Below are 12,384 nucleotides of genomic sequence, written 5' to 3'. Positions count from 1 at the left end.
TGTTCGCATTGTATATTAATGATCTTGCAGACAAAAATAATAGTTGTCACAGTCTTTTTGCAGGTGGTGCAGTCATCTGTAATGAAGTATTGCCTGAAAGACGCTGCATAAATATTCAATCAAATCTTGATAACATTTCAAAGAGGTCCAAAAATTGGCAACTTGCTTTAAATGTTCAGAAGTGTAAAATTATATGACTATAATGTCAATGAGTCTCAGTTGGCATTAGTTGACTCATACAAATACTGGGTGTAACACTTTGTAGGTATAGAAAATGGAATGATCACATAGGTTCAGTTGTGGGTAAAGCAGGTGGTAGAGTTTTGGTTTATTGGTAGAATACTGGGGTAGTGCAATCAGTCTAGAAAAAGAGATCACTTACAAATCACTCATGCAACCAATCCTAGAATATTGCTCAAATGTGTGGGACCCATACCAGATAGGACTAATAGGTCATATTGAACATATACAGAGAAGGGCAGCACAAATGATCACAAGTTCGTTTAATCTGTGGAAGAGTGTCAGAGATACTGAACGGACTGAACTGGTAGACTCTTGAAGACAGACAGACAGCTATCTTAAGAAAGTCTACAAACAAATTTTCAAGAACTGTCTTTAAATGACTACTCTGGGGCTGTACTACAACCCCCATGTGTATCACTCATATAGAGATTTTGCAGATAAGAGTAGAATAATTGCAGCATACACAGAGGCATCGGAGCAGTCATTCTTCCTGCACTTCATACTTGAATGGAACTTGAAGAAATGCTAATAACTGGTACAAAGGGAGGTACCCTCTGTGATGCATTTCACAGTGGTTTTGCAGAGTGTAGATGTAAAAGTACAGTTTGCACGCAAACTAAATAGTGCTATGCCATGTGCAGTGTTTGTTATGTTGGAAGCCACCTTTGTTGAAATTTGTCATGTGGGCAACATTTTCACAATTTTATTTTTATGTCTTTAAATATATGACAAATACATGCATTTTTGGCAAAAGTTGGCCCCAATAGGACCTATTATTGCTGAAGTTGACTAAAATATGACCTGTTAACTGAAAAAGGTGTAAATATGACTTAACATGCACAATAAAAGTAATTTTTTCCACTTTACAAAATCCTAAAGTCCTGGAAAAAAAGTATGATTTATCATTAAAATTCAGGCTCTAGCTGTAAGAGTTGAAGGACATAAAAAGTAAGCTATAGTTGAGAAAGGAGTGAGGCAGGTTTGTTGACTGTCTCCAATATTATTTCACTCATTACATTGAGAAAACTGTGAAGAAAACAGAGGAGAAATTTGAAAAGGGAATTAAAGTTCAGGGAGGAGAAATAAAAACTTTGCAGTTTGCATGACACTGTAATTCTGTCAGAGATGGCAAAGAGCTTAGAAGAGCTGTTGAAAGCACTGGATAGTGGCTTAAAAAGAGTTTATGAGCTGAATATGAACAAAAGCGAAAAAAGGGTAATGAAGGAAGTCCTGGGTGAAATAACAACAACATAAATGAAAAGGATACAGAATAACAACAATATAAGTGAAAAGGGTGCATTGTTACTCACCACACAGAAGAGACATTCATTTGCAGTCCATCATTGTTTCAAGCATAAATGTTTAGCAGTCTTTTCATTGTTTCTGTCTGCAACTCAATAACTCCTCTATTTGATTCATAGCAATCTATCCTGGTATTTTAAGGAGTATCTTGACATTGTGACTCTCCATGTTGTAATCTACCCTCACTCACATCATTTGTTTCCTTCACTGAAGTAAATGAGTGATGATGTTGAATAACTACGTAGAAGTGTATATAGGACAGGTTTTAAAAATAGCAGCAGTTTCAAGTGATGAACTGAATTGCTCAAAACACATTTTGCACCAGCCTCATGACTTAAATAGTTTGTGTATTTTGCTCCAAAATCTCTTTCTCAGTATTCTTTTGACCATAGGAAATCACTATACACAGCCATCTGTGTAACACAGGTGAAAGACCAGCTACAGTCTCAGTGCAGTTCAGTAGTGTCTACTGTGTTCAATTATGAATGGGATGACACTGCTTGCATACACTGTTTAGGCTGTCATTGTATTTCAAAGGGTAACTTCAGGCTTAGACTATGCATGCTCTGTCACTTTATAGCAACAAGGCTTGTAAGCAAGGGAAGTTTCTTGTTGCATTTGGTGCCTGCGACATTGATATCATTTGAAGTTTTGGGGGTTATTGAGAGACAAAAAACATTTGAGATTTTACTTGTAGTGACTGCCTGCTGTCAACTATCGGAGTTGATGATCAACCTGCAACTAATGGCTAGTAAGCAACCCAAGGAAAACACAAAAGGTCTGTTTGCTGCCATTTTGGAGGCAGCTGGGAAGGCTGTGTCAACTCAGATTGACAAGGGACCGTCTGAAACTGAATGTGGATAAGCAGTATCAGATTCTCTTTACTGATGATGACTGTATGATTTGTCTGGCATCAGCTGATTGTAGGGGCACATCTCAGGTATCGGTTCCCCAGGTCCAGCAGATGGACAGGCCATTTACGTACAGACATTGTACACCTCTCATCACAATTGAGGACAATTTGAAGCCTATGCTGCATTGGAACAAGAGCCTCCTGTCTATTGTATAACCCTACAGCCAACATTTTGGTGACAGGTTCACCTTTTTAGGCAAAGATATACTAGCACACAGTGCCAGTATTGTCGAACCTTTTCCCCCGGAGCAGGAATCATTCAAATGGAATTGCCTGAAGTATCTACTGACATGAATGATCCTATTAAGCATGGGGTTGTAACTTGTGGTGTATCATTGAAGGAACCTTTTTTGCATCCTAAATGACTTCAGAAGGTTCATCATCAAAGAGTGTGTCAGCCTCGACAGGTGACATCACAAACATGTTGAGAACATCATTTTCAGAACAATCTAAGCATGTTAATAGTGTGAGGTGGAGCAAATGGTACTGAATGTAACCCAGCAGCAGTTTTTGATTTATGGATGTGCACTTTTGCACGGATTGTGTTTATTTTGGTTACTGTTTTGTTCTTTTTTCTTAATTTCATGGTAATGTTAATTTTTAGTTTCATAGGGCTTTTACTTTAATTCCTTGACTTCTTCAAATGTAAGCCCAAACATTTGCTCAGGTAAGCAGATGGAGCAAAACTTCTTTAAAGCAGTTTATAGGGAATGAAAATGGACTTTTAAGATATGTTCATGAAATTGACAAAAGGTTATTACAAGGAGAATCTTAGTAATGTGAGCAAAATTTCATTGCATAACTCAGGAAAAAAAACAGGAAAACTAATTGATAGATTCAAAGTAGGATAAGCAGAAGAGCTTCAAGTGATACCTGAATGAAGTTTTGATGTATTTCCTCTGTTGTGAGACACTGAAGAACTAAAAGGAAAACAAGCTATTAGTTTAAGTTTGAGAATCATAGCAAATATAAGTAGAGAATAAGAGAATATATGCCCCATCTTACATATTTTGTCATCAATAATATGTCTGTGTGAGAGGGAGAGTTATACAGTGATAGTTGTGACACTTTATCATAATAATCAATGTTCAGCCTTCTCTTTCTCAGTCATAAAACTGTGATAGGAATGTGTATACAGACAGTATGTCTGCACCTGAAACTGAATAATCCTTCTTACAGAATAGAGTCAAAATTATTTTGTCAGTAATTGATTGTTTTTGTTATTACAGCTTAGTGTACAACACTTTGTTAAGGATCTGTGTGTGTGTGTGTGTGTGGTTTTTTTTTCACAAATATTTTACAGTCATCTTCAGGCCTCGACTCACTTATTGCAGGCCCTTTCTGTCTCTGCTATCTTTTCATTTTGTTTGTTCCAATCTTTGGTCTATCATTTTGTTTCTACTTCTAATTCAACCTATTGTGCGGTATTACTTAACCAGGGCTCCTGGATTAGCATCCTCTTCCTTCCTTCAGAAGGACAGAGAAATAGTGTCAAGGTTCTAAAAACCATCCCTTTATGCAAAATTACCAGTCTGCTCCTGTTGGAAGTAGCTACTTTTTCTCCATCCTTACATAGTTGGAAAAAATGTGTACGGTGACAGGATGGTTGACCTTGGAAGGAAAGTGCACAGATTGAACTTATGGTCATAGCCAATCAGATGATAATTTATGATAGCCATTGAGAAATGCTCATTAAAAAAATCTTTGTTCTCACAAATATTTGGCATTTTTTAAAAATAAGTCATGATTTCAGAGGTTGTGGTTAGATTGGGGACCTAATAGCATAACATAAATTGCTGCAAGTGAAATGAGCAGCAATGAAACTTATAATCTTGGTTTTCACAAATATTCATGTTCACTTATTGTCATTCATTGTACAAACGATTATGGTTTTCATTGTTGCAGTTTGTTTCAGATTGACTCCCCTCCCCCCAATAGTGGTGATAATGCTTTTAAGACAATACAAATATACCCTTTTTCAGTTGCTTGCAATTGCATCAGGTATCTCTGTCCTATTGGTCACTAGTAGTATTTGCTGGAGTTACACATACTATCACTCAATACTCCATATTCATGTCAATTCTGACCATGCACTCTCTCTCTCTCTCTCTCTCATTCTCTCTCTCTCTCTCTCTCTCTCTCTCGCTGTTTCTGTTTCCAAATCTATCTCTGTGTTAAAGTTTATCTTAATTTATAAAGAAGAATGAAGTCGATCACAAAGGTAAAAAAAAAAGTTTTTGAAAAAGAATTGCAAACTTTTCAAATAAAAATTTTCATATCTTAGTTTTACATGCGGTTATAAATTTATAACTCATAATTCAATCTAATGGTCCCAATAAAAGTTTTCACTATAATGGAGGTTCAGATGGAACATAAACAAGTATTTAAGGCCAGACCAACAGAAGGTAAAATGCTGATAGGCGAATAGATGAGAAAAACTTAAAGATGTTTTCTAATTAGAGCAGTAGCTATCGGTATTTTCCAAGTCGGGGATTTACTCTTCACCTTTGTTACAGCACCTCCAAAACTCTATATTTTCTTATTTACGTGCAATAATGAGAAAGATGTGTATTACAGACAAATAAAATATAAGGGAAAGTGCATACGATAAACAGAATTTGTCATACATTCATAGCAGTCTGTCAATTTCCTGTATACACTCAAGCACTAGTGTGTGTATCACATATTGACTTTTGTAAAGTGTTTATTATCACCAACTATGTGAAAAATCCTGAAGCAACTTTGAAGAGAATTTCATTATCCGAGAGCTAGCTACTGTCTTTCACTTCTTACAAGAAAATAAGATGACAGTCAGAATTTCATGCATAAAACAACACTGCATAAATTTAAGTAAGACATCCATTGTTTGACAGGGAAATATGTTTCTGAAGCCATTGTAATATGAAATTATAGAAAATAAATGAAAAAAAAAAAAAAACAAATTCTGTAAGGGTGATTCCACTATGAAAAATTGCTTTGATCTTAACATTTGCATGAAGTTGAAACTACAGTCGTATCTTATTTCCCATAAGCTAAGCTGTAAGTACCTTCTTTGACAACTGGAATATAAAATGTTGTGAATTTCTGTACTATTTGTTTCTGTTCAGTGCATTGCCGATAGGAAGTTAAGACTTCTGTTAACGATAGTCATATATTTGATTTCAGTGCAGAGTGAAAATTTAATCCCGGAAACAGCCCCCAAGTTATGGCTAAGCCATTTCTCTGCAATATACTTCCTTCCAGGAGTGTTAGTCCTGCAGGTTTTGAAGGAGAGCTTCTGTGAAGTTTGAAAGATGGGAGATGAGGTACTAGTGGACATAAAGCTCTGAGGACAGTTCATGACTCATACTTGGGATGGTAGAGCACTTGACCCACAGAGTGGAGAAAAATTGTGTCACGAAATTTTAACCCTGGATAGCTGATGCCAGTAGGAACGAAAATTGCTAAAGTTGTAAAGGTCGACATTGCACCATTTTAAAATTACGGTAACTTGGCGCCACGCACTCTGATTGGCCATGGGATCCCTGGTGCTCTTCGTTGGTAGATGGGCAGCACTATGGTTGTCAATTCACACATACAAACGTCGCTCACCTTGTCACTGCCCCAACATGATACGCACATGAATAGGACTTGCTGTTTCTCTCCACCTCACGTCAGAGGCATTCATATGTAAGCTTCACTTCGGAGCCCACACACATGTCCTGCAATTTAGCCATACAGCAACATGGCACCACAGTATTTGTTTGAAGAACAATGAGATATGGTTATTGTTTATGGACTATCGGACGGTAATGTGCATGGAGCTTGACAGTTGTATGAGAACGGCACCCGGCAAGATGCCACCCACACCTGCAAATGTTTACATTCATTCACCGACTACTTGGCAAAACAGGATCATTAGTAGGATACCATGGTGATGCTGGAGGACCTCGAACACAACATAATGCTGAATTTGAAGAGTCTGTGCTCAAGCACTTCGAAGAAGCACCTGTGACAAGTACTCGAGCAGTTGGACACGACAGGGGGTTTACTCATTGGTTGGTCTGGGAGGTTCTGAGGGATTACGGACAGCATCCATTTAGTTTCACCCTGTCCAAGACCTAAATCCTGTGGCAAACTATGAACACAAGGTAGGGTTTTGCTGGTGGTTTCTGTGACATGTTGCAGGAGATTCCGACTTCCCCGCCATTGTGTTGTTTACCAACGAGTGCACCTTCCATCAGGGTGGCCTTTACAACACAACATGTTCATTACTGGGCAAGAGGAAATCCTCACGTCATGTATGTCCATGGACATCAGGAATGCTTTTCGCTCAACATTTGGGCGGGCATTGTGGGTGACCATCTATTGGACCAGTCCGTCTACCTCCTCAACTTACCAGGGCAAATTACCTTCACTTTTTGCAAGAAACTGTAACCGGCCTGCTGGAAAGTGTTCCCCTGGACATACGGTTATGCATGTGATAGCAGCATGACGGGGAACCTGCACTTAACAGTCGTGTTGTGTATGGATACTTAAATGAACTTTTTGACAGCTGGGTAATTGGCAGAGGTGCCCGTAGGACATGGCCCACGCGATCACCAGACCTCACGCCACTGGACTTTTTCCTGTGGGTATTCTTCAAGGTTCTAGTTCACCTCCCAGATGCAAACCACCTAGAAACAAAGAGGAATTAATGTAGTCAAAGTGTCATCAATCATGTTAGGGCAATGCCAGGAATCTTTGAAAGAATTCGGCAAAACACTGTTTGACATTACCAAGGTTTTGTCGTGTCAGAGGGTCGTCAGTTTCAGCACCTGCTTTAAGTAAATAATGTCCTAGCTACAAAAAAGGCCCTTTTCAGGGCCGACACAATTTGTAAAATAATTTCTGTACATGGACTAATAGCTGTTGATGGGTTTGTCGCCAGTACATTGTCTTATCATGAAACTACAATGAAAGTGTCGGGACCCCAGGAGATTGCCCCCCAGATTTGAAGGCTGGCGCACTAAGATTGCCCCCCAGATTTGAAGGCTGGCGCACTACCACTGAGCATGCAGGCTGCCTTGGATACATTGCGATCTCTGGCAGGCAAAGCATTCGCAGTCATGTTTTGACAGGGCAGTTCCGCAGCCAGTCAAGAGAGCGAGGTGCCAAGTTTCCGTAGTCTAAAAAATTGTGCATTGTCGACCTACACAACATTAGTTATTTTGATTCCTACTGGCATCAGCTATCAAGGGTTAAAATTTCGTGACACAATTTTTCTCCACATTCCAGCACTAATCAGGCAATAAACTATACAAAAATTTCATATGCAGTTTGATCAAGCAATACATAGGAAATTTGTTTGTGTTAACTAGAGAAATATAGGTAAGATTGATTATTTCCAGAGCTAATAATGCTGGTCTCGTCACAGCATAAACTCTTAGTCAAGAATAATAACCAAAGCAGTTGTAACAGTTGTACTTTACATTTTCTTGTCTTATTGTAGGCTATAGGACCTAGCCTTCCTCTGACGTCAGAATTGGTTTACTCAGTTACAAATTTATGCATGAAGATATATAATGAAAACTTCTGTTATTTTTGAAGTGACACAAGCAAAAATTATGAAGGGATGGAATAGAATGGTTTGCCAGTCCTTGCCTCCATCTAGATGACAGCAAGAGATGGGTTCCTCTCAACCTGTGATATTGGTCAGATATCTGTCTTATAATCATATAGTTTTGTGAAGTGAAATTTCCCTTGATGCAGTCACAAATGTTAGATTTTGGAACCAGTGTGTCAGTCATTTGAGAATTAATAACTTTAAATAGACTTAACTATAATTTACATATTGCAACCAACATTGTTAACTTGGAAATATGTGGCAGCCCAGAAAATTTTCCTGATCTTCTGGGTCACCCAGCAGTGCAGCAAATAGCAGATGCACATGAAAGGACACCTGCCCAGGTTCTCTTGAGGCACCTTGTGCAACAACACATAGTTGTCATACCAAAGAGTACCAGTCCAGAGCGAATAAAGCAGAACTTTAAGGTAAGTTGAAGATTTATAAAGAGTTTTCTAAATGTCATCGTAATTTTTACATTTTAGTTGCAATGTACATTTCTGTCTTTGGGAAGAAGCCAACAATCACCTTAAGGTATCTTACTGTTGTTAGTTACTACATGAAGTTGGTAATGATTCTTACTTTATTATTGAATGATAGTTTGGTCTTATTTTGAGCATTGTGTTTTTCTTTGTTGGAGTTCCTTTTCTTTTAACTGACAGCTAATCTGATGAACAGGACTGACTATTCAGTGTACTGCCAATAGGAAGTTGGACTACAGTTAAAAATAGTCGTCTACTTGATTTCTTAGATTCACACCATAAAATGAATTTCGTGATAGCAAAAGCTGGTAATCTGCACCATTCATAAAATGAGATAAGTGTTTCATACACAAAGGGAAGACATAGTGGCTCACAAATGGAGAACCTTAGAGTTATCAGTTACCTTTGCAAATTACGGCAGGCCGGCACACATATAAGAATCTATGATAGATTATAGTGGGAAGAGGGGCTAACTCAATAAAATGAAATAGTCTCGAATGCTAATTCATGTATATAAGTTTTTGAATGTTTGTAATGCTTAGTAGTATTTTGCTACTTTGATGCAGTGTTCCCCACTGCAGTCCTCCACATTAACGTTCTGTAGACAAAATCAATCGGGGGCAAGCTCAAAATTGTGGCTTAAAACAATGCACCAGCCAATCAGAGATGTGTGCAGATGATTTACATCCTTTAGTGGTGTGTATGCATGACACCCCTCATTGTACACAGCGATCAGTAAAAGGACAGCCTCACCCAGTCGTACACTAATGGTAGATTACAAAGTGTCATCTGTCACATAGCTGTGAGCAACATGTTGAGTTTAGTTGGTGGTGATGGTTATAATACTACATTGCTTCCCCTCCCCATAATTGCACACTGTAAACGCGAATAGTGAGGATGTTGACAATAAATGGGGGACAGATGTTGGAGTTGTGGTACGGTGCTGCTGATAGGGTTGCCTGTGGAATTAATGGGAGATGATGCCAACCAATCTGCAACCTGACATTCATTTTGAAAACTACTGAGAACATCTGCCAGGAAACTGGAGGTAGGGCATCCATCCATTGGCACAGGTGGGTGCAGTATTGGTGCTGCCGAGGACATCAGAGGCTGGACAGCTGATGCAGATTTGATGTTCCTTACTGCTGTTACTGCAAATGGCGATGGGTGCAGTGACAATGGCCATGAAGATGCGAAGAGGTTGACCTCCATGCAGAATCATTGGGACTCCATGCACCCGGGATCAGACACCAGTAAGGGCTGCTTGGAGCAGCAGGCTAGGTTGCAGGCAGTGTGTCTGAAAAAGGAAAATCTACAGCAGGATCACTATAATAATCATGGAAACAAAATTGGTCTTTGTGCTATCAACGGGTGACAACCATATTGTGAAGGTATAATGAGCACGACCAGATGTCTGAGTGCCAGATTCCCAGTTGCGAAGTTTTTTAGCGTATACAAAAGAAAACTTTGTCTTTCGTATGGAACTTCATTATGAAGTTAGGATCTGAAACAAAATGGCAAGGGTAAAAGAGATGCAGCAGAGTGCAGTGGTGACGGCCGTGTAAGATTTATGCTGGCAAATTGTCATGAACAAGTATAGGTGTTCAGAAACAACAACAAAGCATTTTCCCTCAAATGCAAAGCTCAACATTTGTACATCTGAGCCTTTAATGTGTGAACAGAATGTTTTGCTTCACCATTTGATTGAAAACACAATGGCGCCATTTGTATATCACATATCCCATTTTGTTGGTAGAATTGTTGAAATTCTGATGAAGAAAATTGGGAACCATTTTCTGAAACAATTGTCTATGGCAAACCTTCTAAGCAAAAGAAGGAAATGAGTACTTCTACAATTCTAGAACTGGTAGTTGAGTATATTGGAATAAGAAAAAGATATTTGCTGTATACGCCGATGATAATGGACCATAAAGTACCAGCAAAATCAGTATTGATATGTTGCCAAGGACAATCTGGTCGAGACCCAAAATTTTTTCCAGTAAAATCCTTCAGTCTCTAATGACTGCATCATTGCCAGGGTTTTGAAAGCTACTCTTCCTGCTTTTAGTACAAAACATAGCAAAATTTAACAAATACTTAGTCACTTTGTCAAAAGAAGTCTTTCGGTTCACATATAAGACTAGTAGTAATGAAAAATAAACTCTGCACAGTTTCTGTAGAGATTTCTCATAAAAAAATTTAATTCATGTTTAGCAGTTCCAGCAAAGCCCTGTTATCAACAAAATATCACACTTCTGGAGCTCTTTCCAATGAAGTTGGTGGTGGGGGTTTTGCCACTTTTAAGTCTGAATTTCTTTCTGCTGCTACAAACTTTATATAGTTTAAAGACCCATTCATTTCAATAGTTTTCTTCTATAATCATTTGACATACAGTACTTCATCTCATCTTAGTCCATTGGAATACAGCAATGAACTTCCTTGGCCCACCTACAATTCAATCACTGGTTGCTTGTTCTGCTTAACTTCATTACATTTTTTTTATTGTGTAGGTATAATTAAAACTTCCACACACATCTGTTCCCTGTCCCATTGCTTCATGAGCAACCCTCAGTTTTGAATTGTTTTCCCATTAATGGTCTATATTTCATTAAAAATTCTTTGTTTTTCCACTTTAAGGATCTAGAAACTTCCTCTAGGACTGCCAAGAATACTTTTCAGTGATACAGAATACCCTTGCCTAACTCCTCTTTCCATTTTAACTGATGTAATAGTAAGTTCTTGGTTAAACATTTTATATTGTAGCAACTAAACAAAACACCTTTTTAGCCTTCTTTCACAAAGTTTATTATTACTGTACGACCAAGGAATTGATCCCAAAGCAAAGATAAAAATGTTGACTTTTTAAACCTATCAGTTCATGACTTGAATTATAAAAGTTATCTCCATTGACAGTTTTGACAAATAACTTACTACGGATTTGAAAAATTCATTAGGAGAGCATTTAAAAAATTCATTAGTACAACATTTCCATTTTCAGTTTTGACTTTCCCTATGAATTCTAGTGGAAGTTATTGTATTGATATAGGCCTCTACATTATTCAGTATGTGAATATAAGTTGTATCATCCCTTTTTCTCAAGGTCTGTTATTATAGATTGTGTTGGGACAGAGTGAATAGCTTTCTCAGTCAGAATTTTGAATCTAGGCAAAATGGTAATTCCTACCCACTGAAACATTCTGTATAATCACATGGTCGCCTGTGCTATTTTTATTCATGAAGCCAGCTTTATCCTTTCCCTACTGAAATTTAGCATTGGTTATCGACAGGGTGCATTAGTGCCTCCTTGTGTGTCTAAGTAACTTTGCATCTGCCTTTAATCTACTTTCGTGACCTCTGTTTATACTCATCTTATTTTTCACCTGATAGCATGTGTAATAGTGAAACATGGACACTAAAAAACAGTTTAGATAAAAAGAGAATAGAAGCTTTCAAAAGTGGTGCTACAGAAGAGTGTTGAATATTATTGATCGATCATGGAACTAATGAGGAGGAAGTACTGAATAAAATGGGGGAGGCAAGAAATTTGTGGCACACTTGACTAAAAGGAGGTATCAGTTGATAGGACACATTCTGAAATACCAAGGAATCATCAGTGTGGTGCTGGAGGGAAAAGTGAGGGGAAAAATCGTAGAGGGAGACCAAGAGGTAAATACCAAGAGATAAGTACAGCAAGCAGATTCAGAAAGATGGAGTTTGCAGTAAATATTTGGAGATGAAGAAGGCTTGCACAGGATAGAGCAGTGTGGAAAGCTGCATCAAACCAGTCTTTGGGCTGAAGATCACAACAACAAGTGCGATCTCTAAGCATTCATAATCTGTAGGCTGTAAACTCTCAGCTC

General features: G+C 38.2%; 1 protein-coding gene across 2 annotated transcripts in view; it reads left to right on the top strand.

Annotated features, from left to right (window-relative positions):
* The window catches only part of LOC126335394 (1,5-anhydro-D-fructose reductase-like), a 62,025-nt gene that overhangs the window by 30,507 nt on the left and 19,134 nt on the right, over positions 1 to 12,384 (top strand). For both annotated transcript variants that reach the window (XM_049998623.1, XM_049998634.1), the window contains exon 5: positions 8,308 to 8,470. In XM_049998623.1, the coding sequence (XP_049854580.1) occupies positions 8,308 to 8,470 (163 nt within the window). The remainder of the gene's footprint in view (positions 1 to 8,307; positions 8,471 to 12,384) is intronic.

The sequence above is a fragment of the Schistocerca gregaria genome, chromosome 1 (assembly GCF_023897955.1).
Source record: "Schistocerca gregaria isolate iqSchGreg1 chromosome 1, iqSchGreg1.2, whole genome shotgun sequence".
NCBI classification, from domain to species: domain Eukaryota; kingdom Metazoa; phylum Arthropoda; class Insecta; order Orthoptera; family Acrididae; genus Schistocerca; species Schistocerca gregaria.
This window is presented reverse-complemented; position numbering and strand designations above follow the sequence as displayed.